At 41.9% G+C, this 19,725-nt stretch overlaps 1 protein-coding gene across 1 annotated transcript in view; it reads left to right on the top strand.

Moving 5' to 3' along the window:
* Nucleotides 1-19,725, top strand: part of VPS13A (vacuolar protein sorting 13 homolog A) — a 259,167-nt gene that overhangs the window by 146,305 nt on the left and 93,137 nt on the right. The window contains 5 exon segments of the mRNA XM_038402638.2: nucleotides 3,754-3,909; nucleotides 4,090-4,351; nucleotides 5,377-5,537; nucleotides 18,212-18,315; nucleotides 19,424-19,721. Coding sequence (XP_038258566.1) covers nucleotides 3,754-3,909; nucleotides 4,090-4,351; nucleotides 5,377-5,537; nucleotides 18,212-18,315; nucleotides 19,424-19,721 — 981 coding nt within the window.

Genomic DNA, 19,725 nt, shown 5'->3' with positions numbered 1-19,725 from the left:
ATTAGGGGTCTAGAGCACATGACTTATGAGGAGAGGCTGAGGGAGCTGGGATTGTTTAGTCTGCAGAAGAGAAGAATGAGGGGGGATTTGATAGCTGCTTTCAACTACCTGAAAGGGGGTTTCAAAGAGGATGGCTCTAGACTGTTCTCAATAGTAGCAGATGACAGAACGAGGAGTAATGGTCTCAAGTTGCAATGGGGGAGGTTTAGATTGGATATTAGGAAAAACTTTTTCACTAAGAGGGTGGTGAAACACTGGAATGCGTTACCTAGGGAGGTGGTAGAATCTCCTTCCTTAGAGGTTTTTAAGGTCAGGCTTGACAAAGCCCTAGCTGGGATGATTTAACTGGGACTTGGTCCTGCTTTGAGCAGGGGGTTGGACTAGATGACCTTCTGGGGTCCCTTCCAACCCTGATATTCTATGATTCTATGATTCTATGATCTCAGTTTTAGCTTGATGGAGGCTTTCAGAAGGTGGTGGCTACTGCCAACATCTGCACCTCTTCTCACTTTCACATCTGTCAATGAGCGTCACCATTTGCCATTGATCATGATATGGTCAATCTGGTTCTTACCTCTGCCATTTGGAGAACAGCATGTCAGCTTGTGAATTTCACAATGTTCAAATAGGGTTCCACCGATGACTAGGTCATTCATATTACAGAAATCAACACGCCTTTCTCCGTTTTCATTGAGTGCCACACCCATGTCTTCCAATTGCTCTGTCGTTGTTTGTGTTGTCCTTATCGACCTTGGCATTCAGGTCTCCCATGACAATAGTTAGGTCGTGGCATGATACTCTCTCTAACTCCGCCTGTAGTGTAAGGTAGAATTTGTCCTTTACTTCCTCATTGCTGTCATTTATCAGAGCATAACACTGAATCAGTCTGGCTCTCATAAGTCGGCTACTGATGGATTTCCATTCAAGGAGGGAATGCTCCACTCCTTCAAAAGGATGGCAACATCCTCATGGTGTTGTCCATCATCCCATCCAGAAAACAGCAAAGTTTCTCTCCAGGCTGTTAATCTTCCTGATCCCATCTATCTGCTCTCGCTGACACCTAGGATGTGTAAGATGTAGCATCTCTACTGTGACCTGAGCTAGCTTCCCTGCTTTGTACGTTGTCCGTATGTTCAAAAAACCAAGTTTGTTTTTTGTCTTGGTGTTGAGCACTTCATTCTTCGTGCCAGTGGCTTGCTTTTGCTTTCATATGGCACTCATATGGGTCATTGACTCCTGAAGGCCATCACACACAGTAATGGTCAATTTCTCCATCCCTGTTTCTGTAACTTATTTTGTTTTTTACGGGACAGGGTTGTTAGCCCTGTGCCTAACCCCAAACCTGGAGGACCAAGGTGTCTGTTTTGTCTGGCCACTACCCCACAGACCAATCCGGCATGGCTGGAACCTATCAGGAGCAAAAAGCCCCCGCCGACACAGACTCTGGGGATCGTTAGAGCATGCAAGCTGTCCTGCCACGACAAGGCACAGAAACCAGAGCACAGCACGGCTGCTGCATGGCTGAATGAGGAGGAAGTGTTCAGCGGTGTTCAGCGGCTATTTACAAGGTTCTACTCAACACCTGGAAATCCCTCTACCAGGATGGCCCGTTGGGAAAATGGAAATGACTTTTCCTGTGGTCATTAGCCCATGGAATTCAACCAATGTTGGCTTCCTTTCATGACATCTTGGAGTACCTGCTGCTACCTTCAGTCATTGGAATTTGTTCTTAGTTCATTGAAACTTTGCTGGGATGATTTAACTGGGACTTGGTCCTGCTATGAGCAGGGGGTTGGACTAGATGACCTTCTGGGGTCCCTTCCAACCCTGATATTCTATGATTCTATGATTCTATGAAAGTGCATCCAGCAGTGATATCTGCATTTCGTCCTCCTATTCAGGGAAGATCAGTCTTCCCAGTCCCATGGTGACAAGATTCTTAAAAGGGCGTCTTTGTCTACTCCTCCAGTCCAAGAGCCAGTTCATCTGTGGAACCTTCTCTGTCCCGGAAGCCTGGTAGGACCTCGGTTTTAGCTCTTAGAATCTTGTCCCTTTCCGCTTTTGTCTCAGAAAGCTGCATTCCTGGTAGCGATGACATCCGTGAGGAGTATGTGAGAGTTGCAGGCTCTGATGGTAGGGCCTCCTTGTACACAATTCTCCAAAGACAAGGTGACTTTACGACCATATCTAAAATTTTTGTCTAAAGCAGTTTCTCAGTTTCATTTGAACCACATGGTATACTTACCTATATTCCTTTTAAGCTGCATTCATCTCTGGAGGAGCAGCATCTCCATAAATTAAATGTCAGGTGATGTCTACCCTTCTGTCTGGACAGTTCTGTGCTTCGCCTTGCCTGTTTGTGTCATATACAGATTGTATGAAGGATCAGGTGGCCTCTTCGTGGATGATCTCTAAATTTATACCATCCTGTATCAAGACTACATATGAAATAAGTCAGTGGGTGTGAGCTCATTCGACAAGAGTGCAAGCAATGGTGGTAGTGTTCCTCAGTGACTTTTCCATATTGAACATTTGCATGACTGGCATGTGGTCTTCCATAGGTACATTTACAGACTGCTATGCCATCACCGCATCTGCCAGGGTGGATGCAACTGCAATCCTTGTTTAGGTAGACTCTGAGCCCCTCCTCTGGGGGGGGGGGGGAGGGTGCTGCTTGTGAATCATCTAAATGGATTTACACAGCTTCATCTACTCACAGTAAGTAATCGTTTTTTCTTCTTTAACTGTGGTTCTTCGGGATGTGATGTAGATATGTATTCCTCGACCCACCTTCTGTCCCCCTGCATTGGTGTCTCATCTCTGGGCATTTAGTGCAAGGGAACTGAGGGAGGGTCTATGGTGAGGGTCTATGGCCATGAGGCGCGAGCGTCACCCCTCCATGCATACTGCTAAGCAAATTCTTCAGCTCCAGTGCACCAGATGTGCACACACCTAAGTGGAATACATATCTGCATTACATCTCAAAGAACCACTTTACAGTTACTCTCTCTGGAAGAAAAATCTGTCTGATTATGCCAGGTTTCAGCTATTGTATAACTTTAGTCTTTGACATTTTAAAACAGGCATTTTGAATGGAAACTATCAGAAACTTAACTATCAGAATCCTTGTCAGTGGTATAAGTTTTTCAATAGAGTGCAGCTTCCGGGTGCTGCTGAATTACAGCCTGCTTTTTTTAAGGATAGTTGCCCTTTGTTCAAGGAATGCTGTGTTAGTTGTGTGTGTTCCCTTAATAATCGGTTATATTTATGGGATATTAATCATATTTTATACTAAAAGTAGCTTTTTATAGAGAAGATTGGATTTAAATTTTCAGATTAGAAAAAATGCGGTAAACCTAAAACAAATGTGCATCCTGACCTCTTTCCAGCCTGAGACTTTGAGCAATACCTCTCTTCCTATAAACAGTAGAGAAAATAGTCCATAAAGCTCTGGGGCTTGGTGTCAGCCTTTTCATTCTTATTTCATCTTCGGGATGCTGCTCTGATTTTCACCAGATGGTTATTATATAGGGTACTATATCCCAGCTTTGAATAGTCGAAGTGCAGCTACTTTTCCTTCCCGCCCCTGACATACCCCCAGCAGTGGCAGGAAATCTGTCATCAGTATTTTCAGGCTGAGAAGTGCAGTCCAAATGTCTCGGATTGATGCAGAGATTATTCCTAGAAAGAAAATCATTGGACAATTAATTTCCCCTTTTCTTTTTTGCTTAAATTCATTTTTGGCTTTTTTAGATGAAAAAGAAGGCTAAAGGAGCATTAGAATCATATGCTGAAGAAGAACGCTACAAGGTGCCAGAATATAAAACTGTAATAAACATTTCCTCGAAAGAGCAGCTGAACATTACACTATCCAAATGTGGACTACAAATGTTGAGTAACCTGGGCATGGTAAGAAATATCGCCTATCTGTTTAAATGGGACTTCTGGAAATCACAAGAAATTCAGTGTTAGTTTAGATGACTTTTTATACAGGTAATCCAGATTTAAATAACACTTTGGTATTTAGTACCACTTGGGGTTATTTGTACTTTTAAATATATATTTTAACAAATTTTTTTTGTTCTTTAGGCATTTGCTGAAGCAGCTAGCAAAACTTCAGAGATCTTCAAAAAAGATCAAGCACCATTTGTAATAATGAATTCCTTAGGACTTCCCATCACTGTCTCACCGAGTGATTCCTTTAAAGTCCTTAATGTTGAGGCTGGAGCAAAAACATTTTATTTAAAAGATGGGGAAAGTCTAAACATGGAGTTTCTCAGAACTAAAAGTGAGAGTGACCAGTTCGCAGCAATGACCACCCTAAGCAGCAAAATGTTTTACATTCAGCTCAGTAAGTTGCATAATAAATCTTCTGTTTTTGTATACATCAGTAATGCATCTTCAGTGAAGAAGATAATGCTTGCGTTTAATATGATTTTTATTACTTGAAAGGGACAATTTCTGGCTTTCCAGTGACATAGCAATATCTTAAATCTTACTTTAGAGTTGCATCAGATTTGTTGTGTGTATGTAAATATTTTCAAATTTACATACGATACATTTGAGCATAATTACTGTGGTCTGTTGGTTTATTCTATGCCATAATAATGTAGGCCCCAGTTTTTTGACAGGCCTTGTCTCAGTTTCTGATTTTTGTGCCCGGAAACAAGTAGTTCAGACTTCATTTGCATACACAACTTTGAGTGCAAAATTGTGCCTCCAAAATTTGAGTCTATTTCTAGAAAGTTTAAGCATTTATGTATTGTGATCCTGGAAAAGGTGATTTTTAATAAAGATTTTAAAGAAAATTAGCATGGTTTATTAATTCAAAAAATAATGAACCTATTTTAATACTGTATAGCTTGCAGTTGAATAATGTTGATAATGCTAGTTTATTAATTGTAAATTTGGGACTTTTCAAAACTGGTTTGTCAGAGTACCTTCAACCACTTATTTCATTATTACTGTCAAACATTAATGAGTGAAGCTATTGCACCACAGCAATAAACCTTTTTTTAAAAAGGCAAAACTTAATGTAAATTATCAGTCTTTGCAAAACAATGTTGATGATTTGTAGTGGTAAAAGACACATTAAAAATATTAGATTAACTCATCCTTTCTGGAAACAATTTTGTAGCATTAGCCAAATTGCTGAGAAATTTTACTTCTAAGAGAGTGACATTCAGATCAGAATAGCATAATTCCATATTATATTTTGTAAACCAATGAATATTCTTCATGTTTCCAGATTTATTGTTACAGTAAAAAATTCTTGAACACGGAGTTTTTGTATAAATTGTTGGTTTTTCAAATGTATGTACATGCTGCTTTGATTGTTTCATTAATTTATAACTGTGTATTTTTTTCAACTTTGAGGTCCCCATAAACATTCCACTGCTGACAAGATTCCATTGACAAAAGTGGGTCGATGTCTTTATAGAGTAAGACATGAGGAGTCGGGTGTTGAAAGATCCATTGTTTGTCAAATTGATACGGCTGAAGGGAGTAAGATGATAACTGTACGTTCTCCTGTACAGGTACTACAGTTTTCTTCCAATACCTTTTTATAAGACTGTTAATCTGGGTGATTTTGTTTACTATAATTCCACATCACTCACGTTTGCAACCATGTTTTAAGAACAGTTATTGAGAGAACTGTTCTAGCACAGATTCTTTTACCAGTGTGGACTGGAATTGTTTTAGCACTGTTACAGATAATCATTAGAGAGACTAGTACATTAGTACAGCACTTGCTTTATATAATACATTTCACAACAGAAAAAGCCCATTCACACCGACCAGGGAAACAGCTATAACATAGTTTCAAATATTGTGGAGACAAGAACATGAGGTTCTGTTTACCTATCCATGTATGAATGTGAGTCTCTATTCCCCAACAAGTTGTGGACTAGTCATGGAAGCCTATTCCATAGTTGGGAATGTTTTACCATAAGTCTTATGATATTAAGGAATGATCTGAAAGAGCTTAATAGTATTCTGCAGCACAGCGTATCCTACAATTCTGGACAACTGGGACCCTCCCCTCCACTGAACAGCTCACGGAGGTGGATCAAAGTTTTGGCGCTGTGCCCTCTGACCATACCCCCTCTGCTCCTGCTTGCTGCCAGTTCCTCTGCTCTGCATTAGCAGTCAGTTGATGGTATGATTGCTCCTGCCCCCATTTATTTGTTAGTTTAATTTTTACCTATTTTTGAGCAGTGATAGGCAGTTACTTCTTTCTGGTTTCCTCTTCCTCCTTGGGTCAACCCACTTTATCCTCTGCCAAAGCTGCTTCCTGCTGGCTCCTCTGTCCCCATACAGGCAGGGCAGAGCAGTCAAAAAGCACCAGGTTAAATCCAACCAGTGTTCCATTTCTGAGGTAGTTTTCCCAGGAATGAGAGACAATGAATTAGGCCTAGCCTGCACCCAGCTGACTTCAAAAGACTCAACATATAGATGAATAAAACGAAGTTTCAGTTGGGGAATCTGGCCTATGTGGTGTCATCCCTTCCCTGGGGTGCTTCCTGACTTCAGTGGATCTATCAGATGCATACTTCTGTATTCTCTTCAGACTGTGTCACTGCAGTCTTCTGAGGTTTGCCTATGGCAGGAAACATCAGTATCAAACAGTCTAGTTCAGCCTGTCCTCAGCCCCCAGGTTTTTACACAGATGGTGGTGATAGTTGCCAGACTCTGGTCACAGGGAATGTGTCGGTACCCATTCCTAAACCACATGCCGATGAGAGCTCCATCACAGTCAGCAGCACACAGAGCCATGTCCTGGACGTTGATCTCCTACAGGTGCATGGCTTTATCAATGTCGAGAAAAATTCCCTGACTCCATCCACCAGCATAATTCATTTGGGAGCAGAAATAGATGTGTTAATAGCAAAGATCTATCCATCACTAAAAACATTTCAGAAAAATCTCGGAGGCCTACCATACCACTGTGCCTTCAACTGCTAGGCCTTCTGGTGTCATATATAGAGATCATTGCATCAGCACAATCACACATCGGAAACCTTCATGCTAAAGATGTGTGATTACTCCCTGGAATACATGACAGATTAAGTACAGATTCCAACATAGGTACTCCACTCCCTACAATGGCGGTTGGACCATGACAGTGTCTGCAAAGTCATGCCCATCTGCCTTCAGGGTCCTCTTTCTCACAACTGACTAGCACACTTGGAGACTCAAGCATCTCGGGGCTGCTGGAGCCTGGAAGAAAATGCTCACGGCATGATCTCCATAGAGCAGAGAGAGTAGTCAAGCTGGCTCTGCGAAGATTCCATTCTGGTATAGAGTGGAACTATGTCCTGGTTCAATCAGACAACACAACTGTGGTCACATATTTAAACAACCAAGGGGGAACAAGGAGTCCAGTGCTACATGCAGAGGCAATGGAAATAATGAAGGTGAGTGGAGCAGTTTCTTTCATAGATTCATAGATACTAAGGTCAGAAGGGACCATTCTGATCATCTAGTCCGACCTCCTGCACAGCGCAGGCCACAGAATGTCACCCACCCACTCCTATGAAAAACCTCACCCATGTCTGAGCTATTGAAGTCCTTAAATCATGGTTCAAAATTTCAAGGAGCAGAGAAGCCTCCCTCCAGTCAACCATGCTACAGAGGAAGGCAAAAAAACCTCCAGGGCCTCTCCAATCTGTCCTGGAGGAAAATTCCTTCCCGACCCCAAATATGGCGATCAGCTAAACCCTGAGCACATGGGCAAGATTCACCAGCCAGATACCCAGGAAAGAATTTTCTATAGTAAATCAGATCCCATCCATCTAATATCCCATCTCAGGGGATTTGGCCTATTTACCCTGAATATTTAAAGATCAATTACTTACCAAAATCCCATCATACCATCTCCTCCATAAACTTATCGAGTAGAATCTTAAAGCCAGATAGATCTTTTGCCCCCACTGCTTCCCTTGGAAGGCTATTCCAAAACTTCACTCCTCTGATGGTTAAAAACCTTCATCTGATTTCAAGTCTAAACTTCCTGGTGGCCAGTTTATACCCATTTGTTCTTGTGTCCACATTGGTGCTGAGCTTAAATAATTCCTCTCCCTCTCCTATATTTATCCCTCTGATATATTTATAGAGAGCAATCATATCTCCCCTCAACCTTCTTTTAGTTAGGCTAAACAAGCCAAGCTCCTTAAGTCTCCTTTTATAAGACAAGTTTTCCATTCCTCGGATCATCCTAGTAGCCCTTCTCAGTACCTGCTCCAGTTTGAATTCATCCTTTTTAAACATGGGAGACCAGAACTGCACACAGTATTCTAGGTGAGGTCTCACCAGTGCCTTGTATAACGGTACTAAAACCTCCTTATCCCTACTGGAAATGCCTCTCCTGATGCATCCCAAAACCGCATTAGCTTTTTTTCACAGCCATATCACATTGGCAGCTCATAGTCATCCTATGATCAACCAATACTCCAAGGTCCTTCTCCTCTTCCGTTACTTCTAATTGATGCGTCCCCAACTTATAGCTAAAATTCTTGTTATTAATCCCTAAATGCATAACCTTACACTTCTCACTATTAAATTTCATCTTATTACTATTACTCCAGTTTACAAGGTAATCCAGATCCTCCTGTATAATATCCCGATCCTTCTCCGAATTGGCAATACCTCCCAACTTTGTATCATCTGCAAACTTTATTAGCACACTCCCACTTTTTGTGCCAAGGTCAGTAATAAAAAGATTAAATAAGATTGGTCCCAAAACCGATCGCTGGGGAACTCCACTGGTAACCTCCCTCCAACCTGACAGTTCGCCTTTCAGTAGGACCCGTTGCAGTCTCCCCTTTAACCAATTCCTTATTTCCCTCCAAGCGATCCCCATAAAAGGGGATCTGAAACAAAAAGCTGACTGGCTCAGCAAACAGAGTCAGTAACTCCAAGTGGTGGTTGAATCAGAAGGTTTTCAATCTTAGTGTTCAGACTTTCTGCCTCCATTCAGCCGACTTCTTCCCAAATCATACAAATGCAAAGAGGCCAAAATGCTTCACCATGAAGACAGGCTCCAGATCCAAGGGGACGGATGCTTTATCACACAGTTGATCACAGGAACTTTTCTATGTATTTCCACCATTTCCACTAGTGGGGAAAGTGGTCCAAACAATAAAGTGAGAACAGGCATCCACACTGGCTGAGGAAACACCTTGGTTTCTGACCTGATAGAGCTGAACCAGGGGCCTCCACTACAGCTTCCATGGAGACTGGAAATTCTCTCAGTTTTTTTTCTTCATCTGTATCTGAAATGATTTCAGCTAACAGTTTGTCTTTTGAGAGGGAAGCACTAGAATGTCTGGCCCAGCCCTCCAGAGTCTTTAAGGCCTTTACTTTCATTTAGGTCAGTATGATACTAAAAGCAGAGATTAATAAGACTGGGACTTTTCAGCTTGGAAAGCAGATGACATGGGGGGATATGATAGAGGTCTACAAAATCATGACTGGTGTGGAGAAAGTAAATAAGGAAGTGTTATTTACTTTTTGTCATAACACAGTAACTAGGGGCCACCAACTGAAATTAATAGGCAGCAGGTTTAAAATGAACAAAAGGAAGTATTTTTTTCGCACGATGCACAGTCAACCTGTGGAACTCCTTGCCAGAGGATGTTATGATGGCCAAGACTATAACAGGGTTCAAAAAAGAACTAGATAAATTCATGGAGGATAAGTCCATCTATGGGTACGAGCCAGGATGGGCAGGGATGGTGTCCCTAACCTCTATTTGCCGAAGTTGGGAGTGGGCGATAGGGTATGGATCACTTGATTATCTGTTCTGTTCGTTCCCTCTGGGGAACCTGTCATTGGCCACTGTCAGAAGACAGGATCCTGGGCTAGACGGCCCTTTGGCCTGACCTAGTATGGCCATTGTTATGTTCTTATACTCCGCTATAATGTCCAGGTTCATATGCTGGTGCCAAGAGTACAGTGCAAATCCCATAAAACTAGGAATTCCAATCATTTTGGACTTTCTCCAAGAAGGCAGAAACAGAGGTCTCCAACCCAGCACCACTGTAAAATATCTGCTCATAGATAGTAGTGTGCTTTACACAGAGACCTCAGGATCACTTGCAGAAAACCCTCACGTAGCCAGACTTCTTAGAGTAGTACAGTCAGACAGACCAGCGTTCAGGCCCCTCATCCAAAATGGAACCTACCTGTCCGGTGGTATTACCTTTAAAATTATATCATCTTGATCATGGGACCTATCTTGTGTTCCTAACCCAAAAAAACGCTTGCTTTATGAACTGGGAATTATTAAAATAAAGGGAATCCTGATGCCTATTTATTACTTGCTCCCTAGTAATCAGCAATCTCCTGGAAGCATCCTTTAGATTCAACAGGGCATACTTCATATTTAAATTTCTTTCCGTTTTTGTGCAATGAGACACAGGTTTAATTGTAGAAAGTCAGGGAATTTTTAGTCCTGGAAAGCCCACAATGCACCAATACTTAAAGGAAGGCATAAGCTTTATTTTATTTATTTTTTCACTTTGTTCTTTGACATCCTGACTCATTCAGGCCCTCTTAATCTTCCAAGCTTCACTGGATCAGACTACAGGAAGGGCCATATCTGTGACTTAATTGACAAATAGCTGATTTGAGATGTTCTGAACATTCTCATCCTTGAAGATGCCATATCCCTCACTGTTGATATCTGTAGCCCTTTCAGTCTTTGGTGTTGGTGCTCTGAGTGACTGTCCACGAGTTTCCCACTCTTTGTAAGCATGCTCTCACAAGCATGAGATGGTATCCTTTTGAATAGCAGTGTCCATTGGGCTGCACCTGCTTCTTTAGTGCCCTCACATTTGCTGTAGCCATGGACATAAAGGGCCTTGTGGCTGCAAACCACGTTCAGTTCCTTCTTGCCCCCTATGATTGCGAGGTGGAACCCTGTAGTAGTATCCATGTTCCTTGCTCTTAGCAAGTTAGCGAGCATAGTTTGTATTAGTTCAGAATAGCTGTTAGTTATTGTAGTCTAGCTAAGGTTTTTGGGGGTTTTTTGTTGTTGTTCCTTCCCCTACCTCCTGTTGGTTAAAAAGAAGTGTTAGACTTAAGAATAGAGTTGTGATATGTTTTCCTCCTGCCTATATAACCTCTGTACAAGGGCCTTATCCCCTCCCCCCAACCACCATACAACAGTTCTGAAACGGCCAACCATAAATTGCTGGTATTCACTCTGCCTCTCCTGCAGTGTACTGATGCCTAGGCATGACAGGCACTTCAGATGTCTGTTATGCCTGGGAGACAGACATGCTCCAGAATGCTGCTCTGTTTATAAGAGGACCTAGAAGGCAAGAGATGCAAAACTGAAACACTTTCTCCCAGAGAGGCCCATGCAAGTCTCATTGGATCTTGGCATTTTCAGAGAATCTCCAGATATCAGGTTAATCCAGTGCCCGGTGAGCTGAGATGCCAAGCTGAGTTACTGAGCCATTTTGCATAAGCCCCTCTCGTTGTCCATTTTGGTTGTGTGCTCAGCAAGTGGCCAGAAGGAGCATCACTTCCAGGACCCAGGCAGATGTTGATTTCCTTCTTCAAATAGGGATCACAGGGCTTTCCACCTAATGCTCACTTCTCTAGAAGCCTAAAAGTGGTGTCCAACACTAAAACTCAACCCAGCACCAATGGTCTCTGTCCATATCATAGATCATAGTGCCTCCAATGCCAACCTCTCACCAAACACTCTGGCACTGAGCATTATGCCGCTGAGTGTCTCTATCGTGAGATGTTTCTCTTTGGCACAAATTACGTTTTTCGGAAGCAATGGAGACTGCTGCTCCAGTGGCTCAAGGACTGTATGTATCAATGTACTACTTGGTGCGAACAGACCTTTCTCATCGAGAAGCTACAGAAGGTCGTTACCAAATAACCCACAGTACCAACAGGGCATGTGTAACAGAAGTGCCCCTCAACCTCAGAAGCACATAGCAGGGATTCCTCTCCTGAGCATGCCCCCTCTTCTCTGTGTGCGGCACAGTGAGAGTTCGGCAAAGAATTGAGGGATGAATCCTTGAGGAAAAATTGGGAACGAATAGGGAGCACCCTTTGAGTATCCACCAATGTCATCCTAACTACTGCTACCAATTGCATCTGTGCTCGTTCCCCTGGGAAGTAAATCCATACTCAGGAAATTGGCATAATCCGTGATCTTTAGAGACAGATTCACTTTGCCAAGTGTACAGCTTCATTTGTATCAGGCTTTTCTCCTGTCCTATTTTCAACTTGTAAAGGGCAAGGAAGAATAGAGTAGGAATGGCCATTCTCCCAAACCTTATCAGCCTCTGGCCATCTTATTGCCCTTTCCAGATAAAGCTGTTAAGGTCCTACCTCCCCCCCCCCTTCACAGCTTCTATGGACGAGCTGAAAGTCTTCCAGGACTTATTGAAAAGAATTATGGAGATTCTGGACATTCCACTGGGAATTTATACAGGAAAAAACACCACAAGCTTCTGGATATTCTTTAGTCTTCCTTTATGGGGCAACTGGCTAATGTTAATAGCCCTTAATGATGGGCTGTTCAGACTGGTCAAAATGATTTGGCATTGCCTATCTCAATGACTGCAGCCTCTAAAAGCAGCCAATCAGTACCAAGTGACTGCTAAATGGTTTGAATATATTTACCAGTACACTACCTCTAATGCTCTTATGGTGGAGTCAGGTCAAGAAAAATCAAATCAGTGAGGTCAGCCCAAATACACTCCTTTGAAGAAAGACTCAAAGAAATTAGACGTCTTTGGGAGGAAGGCATCTCTTCAGCAAGCTCTCAGATGAGAGTAGCAAGTTATTGGGCATTACTCTCAAAATACAGCTTTCCGCTTTGGGACAGACTTTCCATCTGCATAGAGTCCTGAAAGACTAGCATAAGTAATTAAAATCCCTCATGACTGGCACTTGAAGCAGCCCTCAATGCACCTGACCCAGCAGCCAGAACAATAGTCACCACCATGTTGAAGAGATCTTCCTGGTTGCAGGCATTGCAATTCCCATGGAGGTCCAGGTAAGCCTTGAGGACCTCCCACTTGAGGGCAGTAAGCTCTTCTGTGAGGTATGGATGAAGCACTCCATAATCTAAAGGGCTCAAGAACATTCCTAAGATCTTTGGGTGTGTACATCACAACCCCAAAAGAGGAAGCATCCAACACAACCATTTTATAGGTAGAGACCACAAACTCAGTCCTATCCACAGCAATGGTCTTCAGATCTCCTGAGGAGGTAATTTCACTAGAGGTGATCTTCTGCTTCTTCCTCAGCTGCCCCACAGTCTGAGGCATCAGTTAAGAAAAGGTTTTGACACACATCAAGACCCTACTGGACCACCTTCAGATCCACTTGCCTCCACCACCCCTTTTTCCAACTGCTTTTTCCTATTTCCAAGAAGCTTGGACTGAGGGTCCTCAAACTAATCAGCAAGGGATGTCCCATATAGTTTTAAAATAGTCAAGCTCCTTTCCTGTCCCTCTTCAGGGACACTTCTTATGAGACTGTTGAAGCAAGAAGTACATTACCCTCATTCAAGTGCCCTCATTCAGTAAGAGAGAGGTGATTTCAATCATATTGCTATTTAATGACAAAGAAGAAAGGGGATTGGAGACCTGTCCTTGATCTTCATAGTAATCTCAACATTTTCATCTGTTGCTTCAAAATTTTGTATAGTTCCCTTGCTTCTGTTATCTCCTCTTTGGATCCAATGGACTGCTTTGTGGCTCTTGACATACAAGACACCTATTTCTACATTTCATGGGACTCCCACTCCTTCCTAGAATGTGAGCAGTTATCATAGAAAGCCAATGCTGAGCTGCTCAAATAGAAAATCTTTTCCATTTGGCTTTAAATATGTCTGATCTCAGATTTTCTGCTTTGGAGAAAGAAGTCTTGAACCACAGCCAGTCAGCTTTTCTGTAGTCAGCCAGGATCCAAGCTGTCAGATGCAATGTACAGGGTCTGGATAGACATTTCCAAGCAAGTATCAATCCTCCAAGGACAAGAAATAAAATGGTTTTCCTATTGCTAAGACCTTTGCTTCCTGAGAGCTGATCTCAACTGCATGTTCAGTAATAGAGGAGGAAGACTTCAGTGTCCAAGCTGGAAAGCCCACGTCCATCCTTGTCTTCTACAGATAACTCTGTAGTCTCCCTATTGTCTTCAATTGAAACAGGTATATTTTGCTACCAAGTCCCCCAGAAGACTCTTCTAGATCTTGATCCGTCTCTGAGGTATTTGCATTGCATCTCTACCTGCAAATACCAGAGGTGGTTCAGCTCTCTCCACTGATCTCTGGGATTTAGCCATTCCCTTTCTGCCTTCTGAAGCAGAATCTTGGCCTCTAGAGCTGTAAATAAATTAGCTGTTTAGGGCTCCTACTTTGTCCATTGCAATCATAGTTCTAAAGCTGATTTTGAGACAGCAGTAAGCAAAATATTTCATATTTTTATCCCTTAGGGGACCAGAGCTGTGTCCCTTGAATGATACCATCTGATGAGCTCATTTTTCCTTACTGCTTACTCGTCCATAGTGTCTCAGACTGTGGGATAGGTTGTTATCCAGTAGAAAAAGCTAAGCTGCCACCAGTATTTCCACATTTGTAAGAGAAGCACAGCACAGATGTTTCACACTGGAGGGGAGGTTATTCATAAAAAAGGAGTAATCATATAAATACTTGATGGATACTTCATATATCAGAATTTTCTACAAGAGGATGCAGTCTGTTTGCTTAGTCTAATCTCAGATACATGGGTTTATTGTGTAACTTCTACAGTTGATTTTATGAAATATATCAAATGAAGGCCTTGCCAAAACAGTTCATAATCAATATCTGATAGAAAAGTGAATACTTTCACATTTCCTTGTAGAAAATTCAGGTTTTTTTTAATTACATGCTTTTTATATTATTGTCTTAATAATCAATTTGTATACACGTCTACATATTTCAGGGCACCTAAATAGTATCAGACATCTCTCCCAAGCAGAAACATTAAGAAGATTTAAAAAGGATTTTTTTTAAACAAACTAAACTGATTTAGCAATATTCATTACCTGTTTGTTGCCAAGACTCAATCACCCTAAGACAAAAAAAACTGTGTTCATGAGCAACGTTAATCGTGTGCAGTTTTGATTATAACAAATGTGATGGCTGAAGAACTTTTTTTTTTAAACAGTTGCTATAATTTTATAGTACTTTCTTCTGTAAGTTTATTGACCCGCAAACAGTTAACTTCATGTTCTGATACAATGAAGATCTTTTGAAAGGTATCGTTTATTATAGAGGTATACTTGCCTTTCCTCGAAAGCTAACTTCTTTTAAGTTTATTTCCTTGAAAAGGAGCTTACAGCTGAAGTCTAATTCTGCTTCATTCTCACTCATGGTAAAATGGTTTTAGGCTAAAATATTTGTCTAAATATGAGTCAGTTCTTTAAAACACATGATATAGGATGCCATATGTACAGGAACAAAGTGGTTAAGGTAGTATCTTTTATTGGACTAACTTCTGTTGGTGAAAGAGACAAGCTTTCGAGCTTACAGACACCTCTTCTTCAGGTCTGGGAAGTATAATCAGAGTGTCTCTGCTAAATGCATGGAGGAATATATCCTTTAACACGAGTAGTTAACACACATTTCAAGGGACCATTAAAGATGAAGTGGCTCGTTAAAACCCTTCCAGTCATAGGGGACGAAGGAAGTGGGGAAAGTCAGCTGGGGGGTGGAGAGAGGGACATTGTTAGCGGGTTATAGATTATTGTATAGTAACTCCTCACTTAACATCATCCCAGTTAACATTGTTTAGTTATGTTGCTGATCAATTAGAGAATGTGCTTGTTTTAAAGTAGCATAATGCTCCCTTATAACATTGTTTGGAAGCCACCTGCTTTGTCCGCTGCTTCCAGGAAGAGCAGCCCATTGGAGCTAGCTGGTGGGGGCTTGGAACCAGGGTGGACCGGCAGCACCCCTTATCAGCTCCCCTAAGTTCCCTGTATGGCAGCTGCCCAGCAGGCTATCAATTGCCGGGCAATTCAGCTGTCCCTCCCCCCACTGCGTGTGGTGCTCCTGCCCTCTGCTTGGAGTTGCTCCTGGGAGCCTCCTGCTCGCTGTGCAGAGAGGAAGAGGGGTGCTAGTGTCAGGGTGTCCACCTCCCCCTGCTCCTTTACCTCATCTCCACAGAGCAGGGGTACGGACACGACAGGGCTCAGGATGGAGGGAGCTTGCTGGCAGCAGCTGCTGTCTCAACTTGCTGATCTACTTAAAAAGGCAGTGTACTTAGAGTGGGGTCAGCATACTTAACGGGGCAAAGCGCTTCTCTCTCTCACACACACATGTGGTGTGTCTGTCTACACACACACACTCTCTCTCTCTCTCTCTCTCTCTCTCTCTTCCCCCCCGTGTGTGTGTGTGCGCGTGTGCGTCTCTGCCATGCTGTCTCTTCTCCCTCCATTTGTGCTGCCTTGTAGAGTGTGAGGCTACATTAACAACAATCTGTTAACCCTTGAGGGCTCAGCTGAGTGCTAGTTCATCATTGAACAATAAGACATTCCCTGGGAAATATCCCATCCTCTTCCACCCTCTGACTTTTCACCACCTCAACCAAGCTTCACAATCATCATTGTTGTGTACAGTATTAAATTGCTTATTTAAAACTTAGAGTGTGTGTGTTTGGAAAAAAAAAATTCCCTGGAACCCAACCCCTGCCCCATTTACATTAATTCTTATGGGGAAATTGGATTTGCTTAACATAATTTCGGTTAAAGAAGCATGGAGCGACGGAGTTAATCGACAGAGTTACTGTATTAAGTTATAAATCCAGTGTGTCTATTCAGTCAATGATATTTAGTGTCTAGCAAAGTTATGAATTTAGGCTCCTTGAGTCATCTTTTGAAATTGTCATGCAGGTTTCCTGTGACGATGAGGATAGATAGGTCAGATATAGTGATTGTGAAAAGTGAGATAGTATTTTGAAAAGCATTCACTCAAGGGTGATATGGTGTTTGTCTTTTATCATGTTTCTGTGTGAGTTCATTTGAGAGTGTAGTGATGTTCTGTTTTCACCCCTGTAGTTGTTGTTGAGGCATGAAATGCACTGGATGAAGTACAGTACATGTTGTGATAGGCATGTATAGGACGTATGGATCTTGAAACATGTTGTGGGAGGTATTGATAACTGTAGCTGTGGAGATATGGCTGCATGTTTTGCATCTGTTCTTTGCCATGGTGTGATGCTGCTTTGTGTTAGTGTGTCCTGATCTGTGGAGAGCTTGCTTTTGATGATGAGCTTGAAGAGCTTGGGGGATTGTTTGAAGGCCAGAAGAGGTGGTTCAAGTAAGATTTCTTTCAGGATGGGGTCCCCATTAAGTATGGGTTGTAGTTGTTTGATGATACCCCATATGGGTTCCAGTGTGAGGTCGTAGGTGCCAACTTAGGGGTGTGCGGTTGGAGGGGGTTTTATATTTGTATTGAAGCAGGTTTTCTTGAGGTATTTGGGTTGCCCATTCCATGATGTGATCTGCTTCTCTGGTGGAGTGTCGTTGTTTGGTGAAAGCACTGCTGAGTGTGTTAAAATGTATATCCTGGATCGGGGTGGCCAACATGGGGCTTTTCAGAAGTTAATATACAGCTCCTTGTATAGGCACCAACTCCGGGGCTGGAGCTATAGGCACCAACTTTCCAATGTGCTGTGGGGGTGGTCACTGCTCAATCCCTGGCTCTGCCACAGGCCCTGCCCCCATTCCACCCCTTCTCACCCCCTCCCCTGAGCCTGCCATACTCTCGCTCCACCTCCCTACCCCCCAGAGCCTCCTGCACACTACAAAACAGCTGATCAGGAGGGAGGAGGAGGCACAGATCGGCAGGGCTGCCAGTGGGTGGGAGGCACTAGGAGCAGGGGGTGGAGCTGACGCAGGGCTGCTGACGTATTACTGTGGCTCTTTGGCAATATATATTGGTAAATTCTGGCTCCTTCTCAAGCTCAGGTTGGCTACCCCATCCTGGTCTTTCTCCTCAGAGCATATTCTGTAGTATCTGAGGACCTGACTGTAGGTAACAGATTCCTTCATGTGTTTGGGGTGGTTACTGGAAATCTGCAGGATTGGTTATAAGGAATTTCTCATTCTGCACTTTATCATAATTGAAATATTTTAGATCTTTAAGGCTTTTATTAATGTAATTTATGCAGACTTTTATTTTGCACAGATAAAGAATCATTTTTCAATTCCACTGAGTCTTTTTGAAGATGGAACATGTCTAGGAACTGCTTCACCAATAAACGAATTTAACATACCACTGACCTCTTACAGGTGATTATTGACATTCTTCTTTTAATACAGAATATACTGTATAAGTAATGATGGCTAATCTAGTAAATACAAAGACAAGTTATACATATTTTTTGATTGAAAATTAAGCAAGTTTTCCAGAATTATTGTTTTCATTATTGAAAGTTTTTAGAACTGTTGATGATGTAGAAGCAGCCATACCATGTCATGCTAAGATTTTCTCAGGGACTCATAGTTAAATAGGATAAATATTTGGCAAGGAGACTTTGAGCTGCTCCAAGTCTGAGATTTTTAAAGGAGTTTAGGGTAGTGGGCACCTGATTCCCATTGACTCCTTTGAAAATTCCAGCCCAAGTGCTGCAGGAAATGATTATGGTCATCCAATAAAGAGCAGTCTCTACACTTGATTGAAAGATTAGGGGCGCAAAGATTGAAATTCCTTCTTCCCCTCCCATTGCCAGTTTTGTTAAACATTTTTGGATACATTTTATTATAAATACAGTGGTTAAATTAAATTTCTGGTTATACTATTTTTTCAAAAGGATTTAGTGGTGTTAATAACATCAGATTCATTGCACAGGTAGTTTTGTCAGTCTGGCTGTAGGAGCATCCTACCAATAGGTTTAATCAGCTGGATACATGTGTACTCTAATACAGTGGCTGAATCCAGGAAGCAAATTAGATTAAATTGGTGCTGTACTTAAAAAAGCAAGATATCTGCCATTATCCCTCATATTTTATGCACCTCAGAGAAGGGCGGTATCTGAGATTTGTATTAGCTTGACGCCCCACAACAGAAGAAAGCAGCAGGAATCTTGGCTCCTACTCTTCATAATACACAGAGAGGTTTCAAAGCTCCTTGTGTGTCTCCACTAGTCACTGCTTTCCAAGGAGTTCTGTAAAGGGGTGCACATACCACTCAAAGAACCCTTTGGTTAGAAGCATTTTTTTGCTTCCTCTTTTCATAGCTATGTTTTGTTTTAATTTTATATTGAGAAACAGTTTTTTGAAACCAATAAATTAGATAAATATATATTTGAATTTTGTTATTAAAATTTCTATTTTTAAAAGTTTGTTACTGAGAGATTAGAAGTTATCAGAAGTGTTTTAAAAATGTTTTCATCTGCAGATCACTACTTTGTTTGCAACCAGTAACTGATGAAACTGGAATTGGAGGAGAATATGAAATGTGTGAAGGAATTAGCTTTGATGAAATTATGACAAATTTTGGCAACTTAATACAGAGGAAATGCCAGTCCATGAAATCAACTAATCATTCACTTATCATTAATGTTGTGCCAGTAAAAGATACCTTGACATCTTCAGTATGTGAAGATGATCGATGGGATTTACCATATGTTATTCATTTATGGCCCTCTCTCCTCCTCCACAATCTTCTTCCTTATCCAATTACTTACTCTCTACAGGTAA

Source organism: Dermochelys coriacea, chromosome 5 (assembly GCF_009764565.3).
Source record: "Dermochelys coriacea isolate rDerCor1 chromosome 5, rDerCor1.pri.v4, whole genome shotgun sequence".
Taxonomy (NCBI): Eukaryota; Metazoa; Chordata; order Testudines; family Dermochelyidae; genus Dermochelys; species Dermochelys coriacea.
Note: the sequence above shows the minus strand (reverse complement) of the source record. Positions and strands in the feature narration are given on the sequence as shown.